At 61.8% G+C, this 23,604-nt stretch overlaps 1 protein-coding gene across 3 annotated transcripts; it reads left to right on the top strand.

Annotated features, from left to right (window-relative positions):
* Positions 1 to 846: 846 nt before the first annotated feature.
* On the top strand, positions 847 to 15,594 carry TMEM9 (transmembrane protein 9). 3 transcript variants are annotated; one of them, XM_032637514.1, is made up of 6 exons: positions 847 to 900; positions 1,351 to 1,452; positions 2,502 to 2,593; positions 6,201 to 6,309; positions 8,308 to 8,439; positions 13,501 to 15,594. In XM_032637514.1, the coding sequence occupies exons 2-6, from the start codon at positions 1,387 to 1,389 to the stop codon at positions 13,645 to 13,647; spliced, it is 546 nt and encodes a 181-aa protein (XP_032493405.1). In that variant the 5' UTR covers positions 847 to 900; positions 1,351 to 1,386; the 3' UTR covers positions 13,648 to 15,594. The 3 variants fall into 3 exon arrangements, with proteins under 3 accessions (XP_032493405.1, XP_032493396.1, XP_032493389.1); XM_032637505.1 differs by lacking the exon at positions 847 to 900 and adding an exon at positions 979 to 1,168; XM_032637498.1 differs by lacking the exon at positions 847 to 900 and having other exon boundaries at positions 980 to 1,452.
* The last annotated feature ends 8,010 nt before the right edge of the window (positions 15,595 to 23,604 follow it).

Here is a 23,604-nt window from a genome sequence, read left to right as displayed (position 1 = left end):
CCCAACGATCCCCACAGGAAGTGCCCACCACAATCCACAGTACCTGCGGGGAGGAACGGGCCACGTCAAGCCCCCCCCCCCACGGAATCCCAAAATATCGACTGAAGGGTCTTTGCATCCAAGCAACTCCTTTCAGACAAGGAAGCAGAGGCGGGAGAGGGGAGGTAACACCACTGCTTAGTGGCAGAGCGGGACCAAAGCCCAGGTGTCTACACCAGGGTCGGTGCCCTAGACTCGGGACGACTCCTCTCTCTTTCCTTTGCAGCTGGACCGAGCTCACCCCTGCCCCTCAGCGGCCCGGACCTCCCCCGCCCCCCGCACATCCCGCCCCCATCTGCCGGGTCCAGAACCAGCACCAGGGGACCAGGCTGGGAGCTGCGGGGCGCACCCTTCACGGGCCCAGCCCGCCCCTCGCCGCCCCTCGCCGCCCCGGTTCCTCCTCCTGCCGAGGAGGGGGAGGAGAGGTGGGGCCGCCCTCTGCAGCAAAGATGCGACTCAGATAACATCTCTAAGTTGTGGATGAGGACAGAGCCCTTGGATCTGCTTTTATCATTATTGTTGTTACTAGCTTATTGTTTATCAAGTGCTTTCTCTATAAAACGGCAAGACTGAACAGCTTAGGCCCGCTCCGAAACCCTGGGTTTTGAATACAGGGAGGGGGGAGCTCGGAGGTGGAATTCTGCGGCCGCAAGGAGGCCACACCTTCCCAGCTTCTCGTGCGCTTGCAGACGCTCCCTTTTCCTGTCTGGTAGGGTTGAGAAATGCCTCCCTCTCCCTTGCGCGGAGCCTCGGCGCCCATGCGGAGGCGGTCCTTGTTGCCTTGGCGACATCCCCAGCAGCCAATAGAAGCTGGAGGGGCGGGGCCGGCCGGGTCCCGTGCTGCCGAGGCGGGGTTCGCAGGTTAGCAGGCGTGTGTTGGGGGAGGGCTGCTGGGGTCGCGGGGGTCGCGGGGGTCGCGGGGGTCGCGAGGGCCCTGGGGTAGGGGGCCTGCGGCCTGGCTGTGGGGTTGGGGCTCCCAGACTCCACGCCCCAGGTTCTCCTCGGCCCGAGCGGGAGGAGTTGCGGGCGGTGATGAGGGAGGGCGGAGGAACGCGAGATGGGGGTCGCTGGCCGGCCTTGTCCGGCGGACCCGAGGCCCGTGGCCCCGCCCAGGAGGCCCCCGCGCCAGGTGGGCTGTGGAAGTCGAGGCCTGGGGGAGAGGGAAGCGCCTTCGCGGACCAGGCTTGGAAGGCCCAGGACCCCGGGCCCAGCTCCCACCCACTTCCCGTGCCCGAGCGGGGCGGTTCGCTCCGGGGCCGAGGGTGCTGCGTGGCCGCCCGCCCCTTCTCCGCCTCGGCATTTCTCTTCCAGGTGGGCGGTCTTGCCGGCCCCAAAAGTCTGAGAAGCATGAAGCTCCTGTGTTTGGTGGCCGTGGTCGGCAGTCTGCTGGTGCTCCCAGCCCAAGCCAACAAGGTGCAGCTCCCATGCGCGACCACCCTGCCTGCGCCCCGGCATCCCGGGGGGGCTACTGCTCCAGCCCGGCTCCTCACTCCCCTTCGGGCCGTGCCGGTGCATGTTCTCTCGGCCTTAGGCTGCAGGCCTCCAGGAGAGGGGGCGTCTGCGGGGCACGCGTCTCGATCTGGCACGCCGGAGGTGGAATTCCGGTCAGGGTTCTGTGTTTGGGGAAGTTGTCTAAGTTCTCAGTACCTTCTTGCTTTGCTCTTGGGTGCCTACTGTCCTAGTCGGAGCTTCCAGTAGCCCAGGGAGTGGGCGTAATGTGAGGAGTGTGAAGTCTGCACAGATGCAGGTTTCTGGGTGGAGGGGACCCACCCCCGAGCTGGGACTCGAGGTAACTTCCATTCCTTAGGGGTAATGGCCCGGAGCTGGGCTTGCGTAGGTCTCTGGAATTCGAGATTATGAAGGTCACTGAGGCTTTGAATCAGACTGAGTCTCAGGGTTTGTTTCCACTTCCTCCTGGGAATGCTAATTCGAATGCAAATTTTGTGTTGTTGTCTCTGACCCATTCCAGGGAGGGAGAACTTCCAGAGAGGTTGCTTGAGTGTTTCCATGGAAGCGTCCACTTTTTCTGGTTCACCCCAGCCTTCTCCTTCCCTGATCCTAACCTAGGAAGTTGGAGGTGGGGTTGGGGGAAGAGGCCAGCCGCCAAGACTGCTGGACCCGGGTACACACACAGGTGTGAGGCCCAGAGCAGAGGACCTGCCACCTCGCTTGCTCCGCCCCCAAGCCCCCTACCTGAGAGTGGCAGCCCTGGGAGTGGCAGCCCTGGGAGTGGCAGCCCTGGGTAGCCCTCCGTGAATATCATTCGCGCCCCCAGACGGTTTCTCGAGGACCCTGTGATGTAGCGTCCTTCCTGCAGAAGTCGTTCCTGCTGAACTTGGGCATGGGGGCAGGTCAGGAACATTCACATGGTCACCTTATGGAACAGGGAACTGAAAGTGGAGAATCTTGCTAGAACTTGAACCCAGGGGCCCTGCCCACCTGATACGTGCTTTCTCTCGCAGAGTTCTGAAGATATCCGGTGCAAATGCATCTGTCCACCATATAGAAACATCAGTGGACACATTTACAACCAGAATGTGTCACAGAAGGACTGGTAAGGCATTGCCCAGGCTGGCCCTTGCGGTTGTGGGTGTCGAGTGGGGTTCATGGACCCCTGGAGGATAAGCTTGCTCTCCCATTTCCGTGGAGAACCTTACAGAGGAATGTTTTGTCCCTGGTCACACAACCGATTAGAAATAGGGTCCGCATGTCTTTAATTCCAGCTGAGGGGTTCCTGGTCAGAGGAGTGGATTTTGATTTGCTTTGATGTGGGTGTTTGTTCGTATCTGCAAAATGGTAACAGAGAAGCCGGGAGAGGTAAACATTAGAGCCACATACCGGGGGATCTTTCGCCTACTTGCGTGCGCTTGGCGAAGCTCTGTTACACGCGTCATTTGATGCCAGTGTCTAACCACCTTGTAAGGCAGTGGGATGGGTTGTGTTCCCATTTTATAGCTGCCGAGATTGAGGTCCAAAGAGAATTTACATTATACTCCTGGAGTCTTGAATTCATTTCTGGATGCCTCACTTCAAAAAAGAGAGAAGTAATCAAAAAGTCATTCAGAGGAAGGACACCAGCTTGTTGAAGGCAAGTTTCAACATGCCCTCCTGGAAAGAATGGTTTAAGGAATTATAGTCTGAGAAGGAGAGGACTTGGGGACACACGCAGCTGAGAGGGCAGGAGAGGGGCTGGCGTGCTCTGAGGCGCACCGTGTGGTTTGGGTGTAGGACTGGGGCTAGCGAGGAGAGCTCCAGGGAACCAGATTGAGGTGAGTTGAGGGGGCGTTTCCTGTGCAGGCCGTTTGAGGAGCAGGGGCGCCTCATCCCGGAGGGCTCTGGAGGGCTCTGATCGCAGGTGCGGTGATACCTGCATCTGGTCCCCGTGGAGCGGTTACGCCACACGGGGGAGCCCAGGTCGGCGTTGCCTCTACTTGGTCAGGTGTCAGGATCACCAGGTGGGCTTTGAGAAAATACAGAGTCCCAGCACCCGTCCGCCATGATTTTTGGGTTCTTTTTTGTTGTTTTTCCCAGCTTTATTGAGATGAATCAGACATGTGACGTTGTATAAGGTTACGTGATTTGATACACGTATCTATTGTGGAACAAGGTTAGACAACACCTCCATCGCCTCATAGGGTAACCTTGCAGGTGTGGGTGTGGTAGAACATTTAAGATCTACTCTCTTAGCAACTTCAAGCGTACATAATTGTTAACATGTATTGTTAACGATAGTCACCATGCTGTGCGTTACATACCACCCCCACCCCCCGCCCAAGATTTTGATTCGGTAAATATGGGGGTTGGGGCATGGCAGAAACGTGATTGTGAAGCAGTTGGTCCAGAGCAGCATTTGGGGGTTTTGAACCTGTCCAGCTCTGAGTGTGTGATTTTTCTGAGAACCCGTCTGGTTAGATGCAGACTCTGGATCGACCCTGCCCGCCTTTCAATCTAGCTTTGCTCCTTGTTCATTGTGAAACAAGTTACTTAATCCCCAGTGTATTCAGTTTCTTCATCTGTAGAGCGGTGGCAGTGTTTTGAGTATTAAATAAGAGTGTGTGTGTGTGTGTGTGTGTGTGTGTGTGTGTGAGCGCGAGCACACACTTGTGCAATGCATGTACAAGTAAGTATAGAACTTAGAACAGTTCCCAGCACGTGGTGAGGCCGTATAAATGTCGGCTGATAGTATTAGTAACGTATGTTGTTATGCCCTCCTAGAGGCCACGAAGAGGCCGACTCACGCCACAGCCCAAGAGGGAAGCCCAGGTTTCCTTCTGTCTTTGTCCGTCCTGATGGAGTTACAAAGCCCCAGGACCTGGAGTCCTGGGGAAGCCCCTGTGACCTCTTTGTATCTTGTGGCGACAGTTCAAATAGCGTCAGGAATAAACCGGCTGGATTGTCTCAGCCCGACACCAGCTACATCCCTCAGGCACCACCACGTTGTACCAGCACTGTCTCTGCCCTGGGGCCAGAGTAAGGCCCCAAGCCAAGCGTGGATGCCACGGAGGACGGAGTCCTACCTGGACCTCTCAGGCTGTGGTTTATCTCCTTCCCCTGGGAAGTCGGCATTAGGGGGCTGCCTGAGGAACAGTTCCACGAAGGCTGGTGGGTGGAACCTGAGGCTGGGATGTAAGACCCCAGGGTTCTGGGACCCAGTGACCCTGGCCTGTCAGGGAGGGGAGGTATCCCAGGCTGCCTGGAGCCCCGCAGGGGAGGGGTGGGGCCTGACCCTGTGATCCTAGACCTCAGGCCAGGGCCAGAGGAGACCAGGTGTGTGTGTCCTCAGGCCGCTTCCGCATGGTCCCTCCACTGCGAGGAGGACACCTGGGACCTCCCCTGGTGAAGGGGTGTGAAGCCAGGGTGTCTGAGCGGCACAGGCCACGTTCCCGTGTTGCAGGCCCTCTGCCGTCTCATGCTGGGGGTCCTCGTGCCTGTGAGGGGCAGAAACCCCGACACCTTCTCCCTGATGGTGGAGCTCCCGAGGAGTGCACTAGATAGACAGTCCCAGAGCTGGCTAGTGCAGTGTCTCTCACACTTCTAAAAATACAGGCTTCAAACAAATCTGTTTTGGAAACACATTGTGTAGAAGTCAGGACTGCCCCCGCTGAGCAGAGCGTCTGTGGCCCCTCCCTCCCACCCTCCGCACAGAGGGCCCTGGGGTGCCCCAGGGAGCACATTTTGAAGGACACTGATAAACACACACATGTCCTCACGTGTCCATGACGACACCGAGGCCCAGAGAAGTTACACACATCACATGCAGAAGGCGGAGACTTAACCAGCTTGCCCTCCGGTAACCCTCTGCCCTACGGCGCTATCACTGATCCCCAAAAAGGGACACGTCACCGTTTCACTGATTCTCTGGGGAGAGAACACATCCCTCTGGGGAACCCACACGTCCCACTGGTGCACCAGAGTGACCTTCCAGACCCAGGGAGAAATCTGGGCCTCAGAGGCTGGTAGAGGCCCCCAGAGAGGGGAGGTCCCGGGAGTGCTGACCCAGTGCTGGGTGTGAACCTGGCCCTGTCCGGTGGCCCCTCCCAGGGCAGGGGCTGAGTTACAGCAGGGACCCACGTGCCCAGCGCTGGAAGTGGGGTCATCAGAGGTTCAGGTAAAATCACACCCTCCACATACGGACTTTTAGGGGTAACAGAGACTTGTGGAGGACATGCCAGCCCACACTGTTGGTGCCTCTGCCAGAAACCCCGCCTGAGCCTGAGGGCCCCTGGCACAGCCCGGGCCAGAGCTGGAAGGGCCTGGAGGGTCATCCGGCGCCACCCCTGCAGCTCCCAGAGGAGGCTCGGGCCCAGGGCACCAGGCTCCTGGTGGCAGGGCCCGGCTGAGACACAGCAGTGGGAGGGGGTAGGGAGGTGGGGTTCAGAGATGTTGAAGACGGCAGAGTCACTGGCTTCTGGTGGATCCGTGGGTCAGAGGAGGCCTGGCGGAGGCGCTGCCTGCCACGGGGACAGACCCTGGACCCGAGGGACTGGGGTGGGGTGGGGGTGGAGTCTGTGCCGCTGGGACACTCACCCGGTGAGTCGCGGAGGGCCAGGGCCTCGAGAGGCTGTGGGTCGGGAAAGGGGTTCCGCCAGCCTGACCCTTCAGAGACCCGCCCCTCCCTGGGGAGATCCCCGGCTGCCCCCACAGCCCTCTGTCTGTTGCAGCAACTGCCTGCACGTGGTGGAGCCCATGCCGGTGCCCGGCCACGACGTGGAGGCCTACTGCCTGCTGTGCGAGTGCAAGTACGAGGAGCGCAGCACCACCACCATTAAGGTGCCCGGCGGCCGCCCCGCCCCGCCCCGCCCCGCCCCGCCCTGTGCGGCCCCGCCCCGCCCCCTCTCCCCGGGGGGCCTGCGTGGCCCCGCCCCGCCCTCCGTCCTGTCCTGTTTCCTTCTGCAGCGTTGATCGGGGCTGGGGGGCTGGCCTCGAGGCTGGCCTGGTCGCAACCCAGGGACCCCCTTCCCACCCCGCTTGGGGCCGCTCTCCCCTCTGACACCATCACACTCGCGGGGGGACCTGGGAGTGGGGCTGAGACCCTTCCCCCACACTTCCCGTCTTCCTCTCCCTTCTCGCCTTCCGTTTGTTCAGTAGACATTTCTGGGGCTCCTGCTGTGTCCTGGGCACCGTAAGGGATGCTGGAGCGGAGGTAGCCCGCCCTCCGGAGCCTGCAGTTTGGTTAAGCTTCCAGAGCTGCGGGCCTGGCAGGATGGGCATCAGACGCCCCCCTTGCTTCCCCTCAACCCCATTCTCATGGGCATCAGTGAATTCAGGGGAGGTGGTGGCGTGGCCACCAACACAGTGAGGACATGGAGAAGCCTGGTCCCTGGTCCCCTCCAGGCAGACGATCCCCCAGCACCACCACACCGCAACCAGGGCGAGCCTGGCCATGCTTGCCGATTTCCAACATAAGCCTCTCCTGGTCCAGCTCTTAAGCTTATTTCTGCGTGTCTGGTGAAGGGTCTGGAAATAGCATCAGGAAAGAACCCGCAGGAATTTGGCAGCAGCTCTGAGCCTGCCCTCGGGCTTCCCTTTTGAGGTTCTTTTGGAGGGGAAGTGGTCCTCACCGCTGCCCTCCCTGCCTGGCCCATGGTGCCCATCCTGTCCCCTCTGAGGTGGAGGCGGTTGCCTGTCCACCGTCCCTATCATCACCTCTTCCCCTCTGAGCTTATCCACTGGCCCCACGCTTGGGGGACCAGGTCCCCAAGACCTTAGATTGGAAGGGACTTCCTGACTTGGGGACCTCATCAGATACATCCTAATCCCCCAGTTTCCCTCTAGTCCTTGCTAAGAGACCAGAGAGAACCCCCTCCAGCTTCAGCCTGTTAGAGAGTCAGCCCTATCCCCCCTCCTTCCTGGGGTACAGGCAAGAGTTCTGATCCTTTACCTTGGCTGAAGATGCCCCAGTCAGGGAGGCATATGGTCCAGCTGGACTTGGCTGTGGACTAAGCTCGGCTCCTGTCACAGCGTAGACACGGGGCTAGGGTCGCCAGGGACAGATGGCAGTTGGGGAGCAGAAGAGGCTTAGGAGTTGCGGTCACAGCAAATCTGGGTTCCAGGCACATCCACCACTTGGTATTCTTGGGACTGAGGGTGATGGTGTGGCCTGGGGGGCTCTGCATCAGGTGAGTGTCAGCCCCTGGGGGACATTTGGAGATGGACTGTGGCCCCAGTAACTGTGGTGTGTTACTGACCGTGGAGGGCAGTGTCCTGGGGAGTCCTGCCTAAGGTGTCAGGAGTACCCACACTGGGAAACATCTCATTAGCTTCCTTGACTCTGTTTTTCCTGTAAAACAAAAATGACTGCAGCTTGGGAGGCTCTCCAGGCCTGTAATTCTGCCCCAGCCTCACCTCCTGCTGTGACTGACTGGGGCGGGGGGAGGGTCTGTGGCCGCCGGCCTGTCCCCTCTGCCCCCTGACGGTGACTCGTCCCCTTGGGACTGAAGCTCCCACCCCGTCGGGCTCGGTTCTCCCCACTCTGACGGGCGCTCCCCCTGCCCCCGTCTGGCCGGGCAGATCCCCCCCCCCCCCGCTCTCCACTCCTGGGGGCGCCTCATCTGTCATCTTTGTGCTGCCAGAGAACTGGTGGCTCTTGTGGGGTCCCGACCTCCGAGGGCACAGTCAGCAAAGGTGGGGTGGGTCGTTCTCCGCGCCCGCGGTCTCCTGGCCTGTCTGCAGGCAGCACTTGGGGCCACGCTGCCCAGTGGAGACAGACTGCAAGGGAGGGGAGCGGCATCCCGCAGGGCGAGCTGGGTCCCTTCCGCTCGCTCGCAGGTCATCATCGTCATCTACCTGTCGGTGGTGGGCGCCCTCCTGCTCTACATGGCCTTCCTGATGCTGGTGGACCCTCTGATTCGAAAGCCGGACGCCTACACGGAGCGGCTGCACAACGAGGAGGAGAACGAGGTAGCGGCCCCTCCGCCCACGCGCGGCGTCCCTGGGGCCTCGACGGGCGGTCTTCCCCTCCCCCGGCGCTCCAGTGGCTCCTCTCCCGTTCGCTGTCCTACGGTCACCCGGACCGCAGTGTCTCCTCAGCGGGGGCAGCCTTGAGTTTTCCCTGATCTGGCATCAGGCAGCTTCAGGGCACGGGTCGGGGAGCCTCCTTGTCGCCCTGCATTCCTAGCAGAGGGCCAGTGAGCCCGCCAGGCAGCCCCACGTGGGTGCTCAGACCTTGGTGTCAGGCTGACGGTGGACTTAGAGAGTACCCAGAGAGTCAGGGGAGCCGGGGGTGGGACACAGGAGGCGCAGGCAGCTCTGTGGGAGTGAGAGGTGGTGTGTGCCGTGCAGAGCTGTGACGGTGTCAGGGGCTCCTGGCCTGTGCCCCTCGAGCTCGCCCCCTCGGGCCTGCACAGCTGCACGTGTGCCCGAGACATCAGTGAGGGAGGAGGGGTGCCCCAGAGGGTGGCATCTGCGGGCAGGTGGGGCTCAGGACGCTGCCTGCCCTGGGGACCAGCTGCATGCAGGTGCGGAGAGCTCGGCCTCACCCTGGTTTACGTAAAGCCGGGGTGCCGGGAGGTTAACACGCATTAGAGGGACTCTTCCTGCAGAGACACAGGTGAGCGAGGTGAAGGGGTGAGTGGTCACTAGAGCACCAGGCTTGGGCTGCAGCGCCGGGCGGCTGGCGCCCTTGAGAGCGTCTCACGCAACGGGTGGAGCTGGGAAGGGCAGGTTTCCGCCAAGAAGAGGGGCTGGGGCTCAGACCTCAGCGTGAAGCTGCCCGGCCGGCCGCATGGGGCAGGCGTGCACACGGCCAGGGAGGGAGGGGGCCTGGCCCGTCCCTGGACCCCATGGCCCCTCGGGGGTGGGTTCCCCCAGCCTCCGGCTGACACGCACCCGGCCGGTGGCGCTGGGGCTGGGAGGCGGGCGTGGGGGGCCGGCAGTTGGGTGGTCTCTCTGCCCAGGAGGAAATCTCGCGCGCCTACCTGGTTATTAACGCGCGGTAACAGCGGCTCTGCTGGGGGCAGAGCGGGGCGGGTGAGTACCCCGTGATTAGGGGATGCGTGCGGTAATTGCAGTCCTGGCTGGGGAGCGGCTGAGAGGGCCATGATTACATGGCTCTGCGGCCTCCCCGGAATGCGTGCCACCTGGCTGTGGAGCCCGAAGGGAGGGCAAGCCGCACGGCTCTTTATGGGCCCCGCCCTGGGCACCCCGGCTCGCCCCGTCCCTGTTTCTTTTCGTCCTGACGTACTCAGGTCCTGCAGGTGCCCGTGTAGACAGACACACAGACCTCGGGCAGAGCCCCCGGTCAGGGATGCGGGATAGAAGGCTGTCAGGGGAGGGGCGGGGGAAGCTGGGGCTGACTTTTCCTCGGTGTTAGTGTGGGAAGGCTTCCTGGCAGAGGGGCTCTTCCGTGGTGGGGCGGGGCCGCTTAAGTGCTGGGGCCGCTGGAGCTGAGTGGAGCGGAGACCGCGGTGGCGCCCGGGCCTGGGGCCGGCAAGGGGAGGAGGCCCTGCCTGGCTCAGCTGAATCTCTAGAAATGCTCTGAAGAGCATTAACCTTCAGAGGGATGGGGTCCCCCCGGGGCGGGGGACTTAGTTTTCACCCCAAGCGGAAGAAAGTCAGGCTCGAGGCCTGTGCAACCCAGTGACCTTGAGAAGGCTCCCCTCCACGCCCCAGGAGTCGGGGGGTCGATCGCATCCCAGGATGGGGGCCCTTTGGCTTCGTCCCCCCATTCCTGTAGCCGGGAGCTCCTGCCCTGGGGCTCGAGGACAGAGAGGAAGGGGGCCTGGCCCACCGCGCTGAGGAGATGAAAGCCCCGCTCCCTCTGAAGGTGCCAGGCAGCCCGGTGGGCCCCTGGTGCGGGGCGCTGCCTTTCCTGATCCCAGCAGCATCAGGACTAATCCCCCAGCTCAGACGCCCTTTGAAAGGAGGAAGCCAGCCTTTTTGCTGGGGCAGAAATGGCAAACAGAGCTGTGCTAGATGTGTAGGTTTGGCTCCCTTTGAAGAGAAAGAAGGAAGGGTTCCTACAAGGCTGTGGGTGTCTGTGGGCCTCAGCTCTGCAGGGTCCCCCGAGACCACAGCCCACTGGACAGGAGTGGGGGAGAGAGGGGTGTGCAGGAGTGATGGCAGCCGGGGACCCTCCCTTGCCAGGGCGGTGAGGAGCCCAAGAGGGACAGGGCCCTCGTCCCCCTGAGCCCAGAGCAGGAAGGGGGACGAGGAAGGGCAGGGCTGGCGGACGTCTCTAGAGCGGCCGTCAGGACCTCGTGGCCCAGCCGTTAGCAGCATGGCATCGGGATTGTGATCCTGGGCCGGAGTCCCAGCTCTGCACTCGCTGTCCTGGTGTGTAACCCTTTGGTTAGTTTTCCAAGTCTGAGCTCCTGTCTCAGCGTGGTTGCTGTGGTGCCGTGTGTGCGGCTTTACAAGTGTTTGTGCAGCCCTGAGAGCAAACCTTTCACTGGGGCCCTGACCTGAAGGGCCGCCCTCACTGCAGGCAGGGAGGCTGAGGGATGGCAGGGCCAGAGGCCGGGGGCACGGAGGCCAGGCCAGGCACGCACGGTTCAGCCAGCCCAGAGGGCTTGAATGTGGGGCTCGGGAGACACGGGTCCAAATCCTGTGTGACCTTGGGCAGCAGAGCCACAGATGAGAGTCACGTAGCCCATGAACCAGTCTCGTGAGCCTGGGAATAATCCAGGTGCAGCACCAGGAGAGCGCCCGGCACCCAGGGACGCTCATCCTCAGGCCTGTCCAGCCCCGGTAGCAGGCGCCTCCCTCCTGGTCGGCAGGGCTCCCCCTCCTGCCCTCACTGCCCAGAGGCCCAGCTTGGGGGTTAAGAGGGTTGGAAGTGGTAGCATCTCTCCTGTGGCAGAGCGGGTGAGGACCAGGCCCCGCTCTGAGCGTTTCTAGGACAGACGTGGCGTCTCTAATACCCATTAATCAGACTGTTAGCGGTGGAAGTGCAGAGCCTCTCAGCCGCAGCTTTCCCGGCTTAGGACCTGTTTGTCAAGACTTTACATGAAGGAAAAACAAGTGGTCCTGTGGAAATGTGGTGAATTTCAGCTGTTCCGTAACGCGCTGCTCTTGGCTTCCTCTGCTTTCCCTCCAGACACTCTCCCGACGGGACAGGAGAGCAGCCGGGGCCAGGAAGGGCGCTTTTCCGCCCCGCCAGGCCTGCCCCCAGGCTCCCAGGAGGACGAGAGTGTGGGCAGGCCGGCCGGGAGAGAAGCCCCTGTAGCCCCGGAGCCGGGATAGCTCGGTCCTGGGGGGCCAACAGCCTCCCACGGGGGTCTCCAGTGCCCCCTCACCTAGACGGCCACGCAGAGGCTGGTCCTGAACCGGGAAGGGACGATCTGAAAAGTAGCGACACCGGTAACCTTTCAAGGGCAGGTCCCCGCTCCTGCCTGGGGGCTCCGGGAGTGGTCTCACACTGACAGTTGCTGTGAATTGAGCGCCTGTGATCTGCCAGGCACCGCTGAACACTGTGCGCCCACCGTCCCCGAGAAGACGCTCCTGCAGGCTCCACCCGTGGGTGGGAAGCAGGTTCAGAGGACAGGGTGTCAGCCAGGGCCGTGCTCCAGGTCAGAGCCCAGGTGCAGAGCCGGGTGTGATTCCACAGTCATCTTCTCACTGTGAACTGCTGGGGAGGAAGGAAACTGAGCACCCCGCGGGCTCCAGCTTGACAGCAGTGGGCTGAGGACGTTACACGTGTTACTGTATGTAACCTTGCCGTACCCCGCTCCTGGTCATAAACCGTGTGTCAGGGTGTGGGGCGCCACCCACGAGGTCCTGAGTCATGACCAGCACTGAAAACTGAGATGGAGCAGGGTAGAGGGCATCAGGGGGCGTCACGCTGGGTGTTGTGTGTGTGTGTTTAGAAAAGCCTAAGAAGACCGGGTTTACTAAGTTGAAGCTTGGGGAAATCAAGTGGCTTGTCAGGGACACACAGCCGCTAAGTGGCCGAGGCCGGGAGAAGGTGGCAGCTGTAGAACCCAGGGTCCTGGCTTCGACTCTGATGCTCCGGGACCTGCCCCTGAGGTGCTGCCGTGGTCCTCGTCCAGCCTGGCAGAGCAGGCTTCCTCGGGCTCCCGGGCCGAGGGCTCCCTGGGGGCAGCGTCCGTCTCTAACTCACCTTAGGCAGAGCTCTGGGCGGCAGTGACGATCTGCCAGCCTCACCGCCCGCCCGCCGCCCCCATCCCCCGCCCCTACCTCCCCAGCCTGGCAGCTGCATGGCGACAGAAGCTGTGCCAGCTCGGGGCATTAGAAGCAGAGCTGCAGTTGCTGGGCGGCCCTGGGCTTAGAGAGGTGTGCTAATCCCTTAAGAGATGTGTGGCAGGAGATGAGAGGCAAGGGAGAGCTGGGGAGGAAATCCCCCGGGCTGTGGGCCTGGCCCTTGGCTCCAGTTCCCCCCAGAGATCAGGTTCAGGTCCTGCAGGAAATGCATGGGCTCTGGAGCTTCAGAGGCAGAGAAGTGGTAATTAGGGGGAGATGCTGCCTTTGACGACAGCGGCAGTTCTGAGGGCGGGGGGAGGGGGCGGGGGGCGGAATGGGGCAGAGCGGGGAGGGGGAGGGCGGCCGGAGCAGCTCTGGCTCTGGAATGGGCACAAAGGGCGAGCTCCCAGCTCCACCCTGCAGGCACTGTCCTTCGGGGAGTGAGCTGGTGTCCCAGGCCCGGCAGAGCATGTCCTGGGGGTCTCCCCGCTGTCCTGGCCATGGCGGGCAGGGCCGAGGGGTTCTGCAGTCCGCCACCAGCCGTGGGGGCGCGTGGTGCCTCTCCCCGAACGACAGGGTCGTCGCGTCCTCTCTGCTGACCCTCCGCGCTTCTCTCAAGGGTCAGGAGTGAGTCTGGGGCGTGGCCGGGCCTGACCAGAGCCTCCGCTTCCCAGCCCCCGCCCATCCCGCAGCTGCGGGCGCCCTGTGCTGGATGGGCCCTCGGGGAGGCCTTTGGGGTCGCTCCCCTGGCACTGTTTTCCATGGCAGGCGTTTGAGACCCCCCGGCTCGCGGTGCCAAGCCTCTTCTTCTTCCCGCAACAGGACGCGCGCTCTGTGGCGGCCGCCACCCTCTCCGGGCCCCGGGCGAACACAGTCCTGGAGCGCGTGGAGGGAGCGCAGCAGCGGTGGAAGCTGCAGGTGCAGGAACAGCGGAAGACGGTCTTCGATCGGCACAAGATGCTCAGCTAGGCAGCGGTGCCACCGGGCCACGGTCAGGGCAGGGCCAGAGGCCGCACGGAGCTGGCCACTCTCCCCACTCAGTGCTGCCCTCCGCGTCTCCCCCTTAAAGCCAGGGGCGTTTTTCCTTCTCCCTCTGTTCTGACGTGCTTAGCTGCGTGATCTAGGAAGAGCGCTGGACCCATGGTCTCGGTTTGCCTGCGCAGGTGGTCTTCGGCGGGGAGGGCTGGGGGCCTCGGGACTGGAGCGACCCTGTCACCTTGCTCCCTCCTTGCCACCCTCCCGGCTCCAGACCTTTGGAGCTCGGTCATCAGGAGCTGAGTGTGGGACAGGAAGGCACGGCCGGCTTCCTCCCGGCCCGACTCGTCAGCCCTGGCCCGGCCTCACTCCAGCCCTCGGGACGGCTCTGCTGGGAAGGCTGATGCCCCAGCGCGGCCGTCGTCCTCAGGGCACACCTGGACGCTGTTCCGGCTTCTCTCCCCCTTCCTCTTCTCCCATCAATGCAGGCAGAACCAAGGACCCTGCTCGCTCTGCCTCCTGGCCCCCGCTCCCACTTCGGAAGCCAGGCGGTGCCCCCCGCCCCCTCCCGCCCCGGTCTGCAATTGCTGAGCCATTGGTGGGACCACAGGACCCCGAGGCCGAGCGGTGGCTCTGAGCACCTGGGCTCCTATCGTCAGACTGACACTTGTCCCTGAATTTCATTGTACCAGTGCATGGAGAGGAATGTCACCCTTCTGTTACTTGTAAATCAAGGAAGCCTCCTGAAATTGTCTTGTCTCACTCTGTGGATCTCAGGAGACTTCAAGGACTACGAGTGTTTCACAAGTGGACCCAGAGAGGGGACAGGAGCAGTGTCCTTGAGGGGTCCAGGCAGGGAGGGGGGGCCCGCACAGTCCAGGTGGCTGTGGCGGACGGAGCCCACGGGGGGCCTGGGCGGGGTCGCTGCTCCTTTCAGGCTCCATTCCCTGCAGGGGGCAGTGGGTGAACTGGCCCTTAGGAACTACCCTGAGTTTATTTGTGTTTCACCTTTGTGGGAGAGCCCCCTGAACCTCTGAACAGTGTCTGACGGCAGTATCTTACAGATACGGTACGTGGCGCTCACTGAAAAGCCCGTATGTTTCCCCAAATGAAAACCAGCAGGTACTCAGGGGCGGGGGCAGCCAGGGAAAGGGTGCTGAGAGGAGAAGCTTCCAGGGGCCGCCAGGGCTGAGTCACATCCATCCGTCCGTCCCGGAAGTGTGGCAGGGGTGCGTCCGGGACCCAGGCAGAAACGGGCTTGGTGGCCCGGCTGGATCTGATTGAATTTCTTCCCGCGGGGTTTGTCCAAGTCAACGCGTCGAGAAGGCTCCGTGTGGAGCCCTGAGCCAGGGTCTTGGTGGGGTGGGCATTTCAGTTTGCAAAGATGTGTCCGAGTTCAGAGCCACGTACAGGTACCGAAGGGCAGGGGCGGGGTGATGTCTAGACGGGGCTCCAGAGGAGCAGAGACTCGGGGTTGGCAGTGGAAGTGAGCGAGGGACACGGTGGAGGGGCGGGGTTGACGGGTCCTGGGCCAGCGGGAGGTACGTGGGCTGCAGGTGGCCGTGCAGAGGACACAGTGCCGGCTGCGCCTCCGCCCTGGTTTGCCCAGCGTATACTCGGTGCCGGCCAGGCCACCCGCTGCTTCAGAGGCCTCGATGGGCCGCGAGTTCTTCCACGATGGGGATGCTTTCCGACAGTGGGTAGATGGGTGTGTCAGCTTACCAATCACCAGTCCAGAACTTGGTGTCTCCGATTGCCAGGTACTCCTCTAAACCACACTGCCCAGGGGAGACCTCGAGTACTGTTGTTTCTCTGCGTCGTGGTTGAGTCCTGCAGGTGATCTGACCTGTCGGGTAGTCTTCAGGATTTGGTGTGTAGCAGGTAGCTGCTGTTATCTGTAAATAAGCCCAGTATGTGAAAATAAATTAATGTAAAAGGTTAGGAATGATTCTTCGGTGTCTTAAGGACTCGGCCAGTAACCCAGCCTCTCAATGTGCTTTGACTTCGCACACACACTGGTTTCGGACAACTACTCCCAGGTGTGCCTCGGTGCCTTCCTATGAGTGACCTTGGAGCAGGGTCCCTGCAGCCAGCTCAGCAGAGGCCAGAAGGAGCTGTTCCCCGCCTCATCTGAGAAATAAGTTCTTGCGTTGTGTTCAGAAGTCCTGTTTGTCTCCCATCAGACAGCCACACTTCTGCAAGGGTTTGTTCCCACCTGGGAAGAACTTGTTGGGTTTGGCCCTGGGGACCGAGCCTCGGAATTGGTCAAGCCACACGTGCGGGGAACGGGGAGCGAGGGGCCGTCCCCGCTCCTGGGCTCCCCCCTCCACCCCTAACCCGGACCAGCTCCTTCATTCTCCGGCTTCCTTGTGTCATTCTTAACCCTGCGAATCCCCAGCCACGGGTCTCCAGCCCAGCCTGTCCCGTTACCAGCGCCCTCCCGCTGCCCCCGCCCCTGCATTTGGCATTGACCCTAGGCAAGCTTCCTGTGTTTCCGTCCCCTTCTCCCTAACGTGGGAAATCTTGCCTCACTGCTTGGGGAAAAGCAAGGCGCTTAGGGGTGATCTCACAATTTCCTTACCCCACCTGCAATTTTCCTTCCTATTTATCTCGACTGCTTTGACCTTGGAGATTGCTTCCTGTTCCAGGCCAACCCACCTGTCCCTGCTCCCTGGGACCGCCATCACCTCCAAGCACGTCCTGTTGCCCGGTGCCGCCCAGCCTATCAACACACTCAAGTCTCCCGTCCTGAAAGGCCCATCTGTGGGCTCCATGTTCAGCTCTGGCTATGGGGGTCCCTTCCCTGTCCCCACTCAGTCCCTCCCCCGAGCCCTCCACAGGTGGAGGTGCTGGTGAGTGTAACTGCTGGACCCAGAGCGTGTCCTCGGCTCGGGCCCTCCCAGCCCTTATGCTGCGCTGACACTGGATCCTTCTCCCCAGATATGCGGCTTCCCGGGCCTCCCTGCTCAGACCGCTCAGCTCAATGTACAATTTAATGTGGAAGTTTTCTCCGAGGCTTTTCTCTCGGGTGGTTTCCTGACGTTAATTCTAGAATCTCTGACTCTAGCCCAGACCTGACCCCCAGCTCCAGACCGTCTACCTGGCTCTCAGCCGGACCCTCCCCGCTGGGGCCCACAGAGCCTGTCAAAATCAGCACGTCCAAAAATAAACGCATCCTTGCCTGGAAATCGGCTGCTTTTAGTTCCTTTATCTGCGTTGGTGGTGCCACCAGTCGCCAAGGTGCTCAAGCCGGAAACCAGGGGCTCGTTGGAGACTTGAGTCTCCCTGGGCTGCAGGTCCCACTTCCGGTCACTCACGAAGTCCTGGCAGCTGGGGCATGTTTCCTCCCCTCTGCCCGACAACCACCGCCCAGTCCATTATTTCTCTTGGGGTTCTCGTGGGGAGCACCGGGGAGCTCGCATTACTCCGATCACGTCACTTCACTCCTTCAAGGCTCTCCAGGGCTCCCCATGGCCTGTGGCCTGAGGGGTTATTTTGTTTGTTTTTGGCCACGCCTCGCAGCTTGTGGGATCTCAGTTCGCCAACCAGGGATTGAACCCGGGCCACGGCAGCGAAAGCCCAGAATCCTAACCACTGGGCCACCAGGGAGCTCCCCTAGGGCCTGAGTGCTTTACTGAGGCCATTGTCCACCAGCCCCTCTGATCATCAACCCCAGACAAATTGGTGGAAGTTACTGGTGGGGACTCTGAGACCCTTGGAGGGGCGTTGACGGCCCCCCAGATACATGCTCACCTGGGGTGGGGGGGGGGGTGCCAGCCATAGGTGCCCAGGAGGCTCTGCGTCCCTCGGCTCCCAAGCCCTGCCCTGGGCATGCTGAAGTGGGGGCAGAGCTTGAAGAGGTGACTGAGGGCCGGAAGAGGGATGCCCGGGCCCGGCTTCTCTGTCCATCCCTGGGCACCTGCATTCCGTGCCATGCAACTCCCACGGGCCAGGAGTGCCCGGGGGATGCCCGGGCCTGGAAGCGGGACGGACCTGTCTTCCTGAGCCCGCTCGGCCCTTCCAATCCCTCCTGTCCGAGGCGGTCTCCTTTTCCGTAATGATACTGCGGCCCAGGGCCTGGCCTGTATGTAGTAAGTGCTCGTCAGACGAGGGGCAGGGACCAAAACCCCAGAAGGCTGGTCCTCCATCTAGTAAAGCGGGTGGGGCGTTAAGAGCGTGAGCTCTGGGCCAGCAGCCGGGTGCAGACCCCAGCTCCGCCTCTCACTACAGAGGTGCAGGCACCTCGTGGGGGGTGTAAGGAATACATCGTTACTGTGTCTAAGACGCTTAGAACAACCCTGCTGGGTGCTGGGTCTTCTGACTCACATCATCACTGTGACAGCATAACCCCCAGCCACCAGCCAGGGTCTGTAGATGCCGGGGGGACTTCCTGCACTGTGACATCAGAAACCCTGAGCCCTCAGCCAAATCCCACCTTGTGGAAGTTCTGCCCCGAACTTCCTGGGGGGGCGATGAGTCCCGTGGCCCGCTGTCCCCGGGTGTGGGTCAAGCAGCCGGAGGCTGGCTGACCCGAGGCCCCTGGCCTCTTCGGCCTCCTGCATCAGGGCGGACACGCAGGGTAAGGCTCCACCGGGCGTCCGGAGCCTGGCCCTGCCCCGGCCCTGCTGTCCGTCGCCGTGCGACCGGGCGCAGACGATCTGTCCGAGCCTCAGCTTCTCCAGATGGAGAGGGAAGACCTGAAGCCAGCCCGTGGTTCCCCAAGGGCGGCCCACGTGTGCAAGGTGACTTCAGGTGGTGCCCGGAAGAGCGCTTTTTCTTCTAGTAGTTATGTGATTATCTTACTGTGCATTGGATCAAAATGTAACCGGCACATGAACTGCGTGATTTTGTGAATGTCAACGTGAAGGGCAAGTGAAAGGAGGGAAGTGGGTACGCGTAAGGAAAACTATCCGGAAGACACCGAGTACCAGTGGTCCTCAGACATGGCGGACACGGCAGAATTGGGGGAGAAATTTTGGAAGGAGCCGCGTGCCAATGGTGCTGGTTGGGTGAGGCCAGTTGGTTTCCGGGCCACCATCAGCTCTGACACCTGTGGACAACTTAAGATTCCCGTGTCCCCCTTGGTCTAATAGGGTGACAGACTACTGAGAGGGGGTCTTGACAAGGCTCTGCTGGCCTGACGGTGCAGGGCGGCTCAGACCAGGCTCCAAAGAGACCCCGGACTGGAAACCCTGGACTTTACCAGAAAGGATGCATCGTGTAGCAGCCAAGCATGGCGACACTGGCCAGACTGCCTGAGTCCAGGCCCAGCGCTGACCCTTCCAGCTGTGTGGCCTTGGGCAAGTTAATCTGTCTGTTCCCTCAGCTGAAAAGCGGGAATAGTAACTCATCTCACGGGGTGATGTGTAAGTACCTGCTGTGTGTGGTTTGTATCTGCGTGGCAGGGGCGTCTCCCCACTGCTGCTCAAGGGGTGCTGGGGGCCCCTCAGCCCACTCCCCACTCTCCTTCTGCCCACGAGGAAGCAGCACGGAACTCAACATACGACAGGGTGACAAGGCAGGGGCCAGGACACAGGTGCCCTCTTCCTGCTGACTCCCCCAGTTCAGCAGGCTTTGCCAGACAGAGCTGGGCTGTCGCTCCACAGGCCACACCAGCCGGCTGTGCGTCCTGGGCCAACCCTGCCTGCTCTGGGTGCCAGCTTCGTCCGCTGACCACCGAGGAGGGTGGCCTGGGTGAACTCCAAGGGCCCCTCTGGCTCAGCTGCCAGGTGGTCCTGGAGCCACGTCCCTGCAGAGGCTGGCGTCTTAGCTCCCGGTTCAGCCCCAGGGGTGCGCAGTGATCACCCAACACCCCAAATGGTATCATCAAAGCCAGTCTGGAGACGGGGCAGTCTTCCCCCAACCGTTAGGATTTCCTCACTGCGGACCCCGTGCACTGCCCGAGCGCCGATTCAAGCCCTCCTGCTGCACAGACGCCTGTCTTAGAGGCTCTGGAGCTTCCCGCCCCCGGGCCGGGTGTGCCAGCCCTCCCTTGGCCCTGGGCCGGGCAGCCCTGGAGGACAGCATCTCCACCGGCCCTGGGCTCGGGCTGGAGCTTTGTGCGTTTTGCTGGGGGACTCAGGAGCCAATCAGCGGAGGCTAGGGTGGCCCTCTCTCCTCCTCGGAGCTGATCCCAGATCACAGGTGCCCCCACCCCGCCCTTCCCCCTCCCGTTCTGGGTGTGTCACCGTTTGAAGCTTAATCAGGTAAAGTGTACCTGGTTCCTGTGCCGGGGCGGGAAGCCGGCCAGAGGCGGCCGAGGACGCCGCGGGCAACGGCGGGACCCTGGCTGGTCCTCTGGGAGGCCCCGGTCACCGGCCCGGAGTGGAGCCACGCCGCACGAGGAGCCGCCCCAGAGGTAACGGGCATTGTGATGCCTCCGCCGGCCTGGAGCACAGCTAGGCAGGGCTCTGTCACCTGCCCTGGGAAAGAAAGCAGCCGGCCACCTGCTGGTGGGGGCCAGCACCCACCTCTGCGGGGAGCAGGGGAGGTTAGCCGAGCTGCCTAGGGCATCGCCACCAGCGTGGCGTCTTTCTGGGTTGGGCTGGATGCCTGCCGCCTGCCAGTATCCAGGGGCTAAAGTGTGGACTTTCTGGTTGGGGATCAGCTCGGGGGGGCGTCCTGGAGAGGAACTGAATGTGAGGGGTGAGGGCAGGGGAGAGCCTGTCCCGTGTCTGGCGTGGGAGCGGGCCTGGGTGTGCAGGGCAGCGGTTGGGGACACTGCCTCTGGAGCAGGCCGCCAGGGTCAAATCCCAGCCCCGTCCCTTAGCAGCTGTGTGACCACAGGCCGCCGGCTTGGCTGTTACATGGTACCTGCCTCGTCACACCATTGTGAGGGTCACATAAGCCAAGAGGTCACGCCAGAGCCCAGCACAGGGCAAGGGCTGGAGAAATATTTTTGTTGTTTTTTCTGTCCTGCCATTTATGGAAACATGAGCTCACTTAAACTCTCCAAGCCTTGGTTTCCCCATCTGCAAAATGGGGGATGAAAAGTCATCTCGAGGGGATTAGCTAGCTGCGAGCACCTGGCAGGTGCCCAGGGAAGGGTGCCCTGCCTCCTTGTCAAGTCAGCCGAGGTCTGTTCCTGTTAAGACCCCATGTTTCCCCCATTTAGGGCCTGTGCTTTTTACCCCACTCCCAAAGGAAGCATCTGGGTAGAAAAGTTACACATTTTCAGGCCCAGAACCTCTGCAGAGATGCCCCACGCAGACATTAGATACCAGATGCGGCCTGTGAGAGCACCTGCTTCACGGTGACGCTCTCCCATCAGCTTGGGATACTCGCAGGTGACCACACGCGTGGGCACCCCCTGGGTGCCGGGAGCAGGGCCCACCCTGCCTCAGGCTGGGATGCAGGAGGCACAGGCCTGCCCTTCTTCTGAGGGAGCACGAGGTACACAGGTTGGTGGGGGGACAGCAGGCCGGGGGCCCCCGGTAGAACATCCCCAAATGCACAGGCCTGAGCATTCGGGGGAGAAAGAGAAAGAAAGAACAGGAGAGGCCAGGGAGTACTGTGGACAAGAAGAGACCCAGACTGTTCTGGAAGGAGGCGCAGGACGTGGACGGGCATTGGGAAGCGGGGCTGGCGCCCCAGGAGGGGAGCAGCCCCAGGTGGGGAGGGGAGACGCGAGAGGAAAGGCGGGTGGTTCTGAGGGCTGGGCTGGGGGCGCAGAGAGCTGAGGCCCCTCAGCACTCAGCTAGGGGTGCAGGTCCAGGGAGCGATGGATTGTCCCTGGGAGCCAGGCAGGTGCTGGCGAGGATGCTTTCCGGTGGGCTCATCGTCCCCCGCCCCGCTGAGGACGGATGGGCTTGCTCAAGGTCCTGGCTGGGAAGTGGCCCCAGAACCCCTGTCGTAAGCCACATTTTCCACGAGATGCAGAGAGCTCCGATTCTCTCTAAAACGTGGTAACTGCACGAATGAGACAGCCGGGAGGGTCCTGGGCATCCCGCATGCACAGGAGAGGGACCTGGGGGCCCACCTGGCGCCTGCCGCGGCCCTGCCAGCCACTTCCTCCAGCCACACGGGGCTGAAGACCCCTTCCTTGTAGGACGCGCTGACGACCCAGTGAGGCTTGTGTGTGAGCAGTGAGAGTTAGCTTCCCCACTCCTGCGGACCGAGGTGTCACTGCGTTCCGGGAGCCCCGGAGCCAGGGTCACTTCCCACCTATAAACGCCCCAAATCGATGGTCGGGAGGGCCCTCGGGAAACCTCAAACATTTATTCTGTGGCCCCAGGGGTTTTTTTCCCCCCCGCGAGTCACCTAGAAGGGAGGCTCCCTTTTGTGGCGAAGGGAGCCCCTTTCCTCCATCCCTGAGTCAGCGATGACCTGGGCCCCAAGCACAGTTCTCTGTCTGATGTCGGTGCTACAGCTGGCAGCAGGCCCGGGGGTGGTGGGGAGATGGCCACGCTGATGGCCCAGCGGGGTCGCGGCAGGGGGCGGAGGCTTCCGCACCGCCCCCTCCGCCCGTGAACCCCGCCCCAGGGGACCGGTCATCACCAAGGGAGCCTCAGGCACAGCTCCATTTCCCATCAGAGCCGCTGTCCTCCGCAGAATCACCTGGTCTAGGCTTCTGGTGCTTTCTCAGCGCCCATGGAATGATTTCCCTTCCTCTTTTTCCCCTTGAAGTTAGCACTGACTAATCCCAAGGGCTCAGAACTGCCCTGGAGGGCGTGCGTGCGCAGGCAGTGACCGGAAGGGCCTCACCGCAGGTGCACTTGACAGCAGTGTGCATCCTTCCGGCCAGGAGGCGGGCTGGATGCTGGGCTCCCGTGGACATTTTGGTCAGGGTCCCGCCTTTGCCCTCCCTTCCCCAGCCCCCGTCCTGCACCCCCAGCGCCACTCCCACGAGGCTTTGGACCCCTTTGAGCTCTTCCTATACACACCCTCTCTGAAGTCCAGTGAGAGGCCGTTTCTCTTGGTGAGGCTTGTCCACCAAGTCACATTAGCACTTATTGGTGGCTTTGGGCCGAGTTCAGATGTCCTGGCACCTAAGCTGTAGCCCCTTCCTCCCCCTTGAGGTGTAACTGGCAGCAGGGGGCAAGGGTGGGGGGGTGAGGCTGTAGGAACGCCGTCTGCAGCAGACTTTCTTCCGAGTCTCAGGTTTATTCATTCTCTTGGGCTGTTAAGAAAGACTCGTTCCTGGACAGGACGAGGATGCCTGGCCAGTCCCAAGGTGTACACCAATTTGCCTCGAATGCCAAGTTCAAAATTCATCAGCTGTGTGACCCTGGGAAAGTTCCTCTACCTCTCTGTGCCTCGGCTTTCCTATCTGTAAAACAAGGGTGGTGGTAGGCCCTACCTTGTAGTGAGTGACTGTGCATGCACGTGTGAGCGTGTGCACGCACAGGTGTCACTGAGGCGAGTGCCTGACACGGAGAATATCACACTGCTGTCTTCACTCCCTCCTCACCTCCTTTGGCTCCTACCTCTCACTTACTCAGGAGCCCCAGTGCCTGGGTATGCATCCCAGCTCTGCCCTGTACCAGCTGTGTGACCTTGGGCACGTTGCTTAACCTCTCTGTGCCCCCATCTCCTCATCTGGAACATGGGGACGATGACCTCCCAGGACTGTAGTGAGTGCACTCAGAGCGGAAGTGTGAGGTGCAGTCCTGCCTTGCCCACCCACCTGAGCACAGCAGTCTGGGTGGTCCTCTGCTGAACCCCGCCCTCCATGGGGTTCCGGAAGGGGCTCAGGAGAGGTTTGGCGGGTGAATCCGCAGGTAGGCGGTAGGACGCACAGTGAATACATGCACCTTATTTAGAGAACTGTGTTACCCTAGTCCTTCAAAGACTTGAGACAAGGGTCAGGGCCTCATGTACAGAATTTTCCCTCTGGACGTCTACTAGGACAGATGTGGCTCTGGGGAGCCGCTGGACACGGGCGTTGGTGCTGTGTCCAGTTGCAGCGTCGGGGGTGGCATCTGTGGACTCAGGCCTGTCAGAGCCACATCC

The sequence above is a fragment of the Phocoena sinus genome, chromosome 1, assembly GCF_008692025.1.
Source record: "Phocoena sinus isolate mPhoSin1 chromosome 1, mPhoSin1.pri, whole genome shotgun sequence".
Classification (NCBI taxonomy): domain Eukaryota; kingdom Metazoa; phylum Chordata; class Mammalia; order Artiodactyla; family Phocoenidae; genus Phocoena; species Phocoena sinus.
The sequence above is the reverse complement of the archived record's forward strand: the minus strand, read 5'-3'. Positions and strand labels throughout refer to the sequence as shown.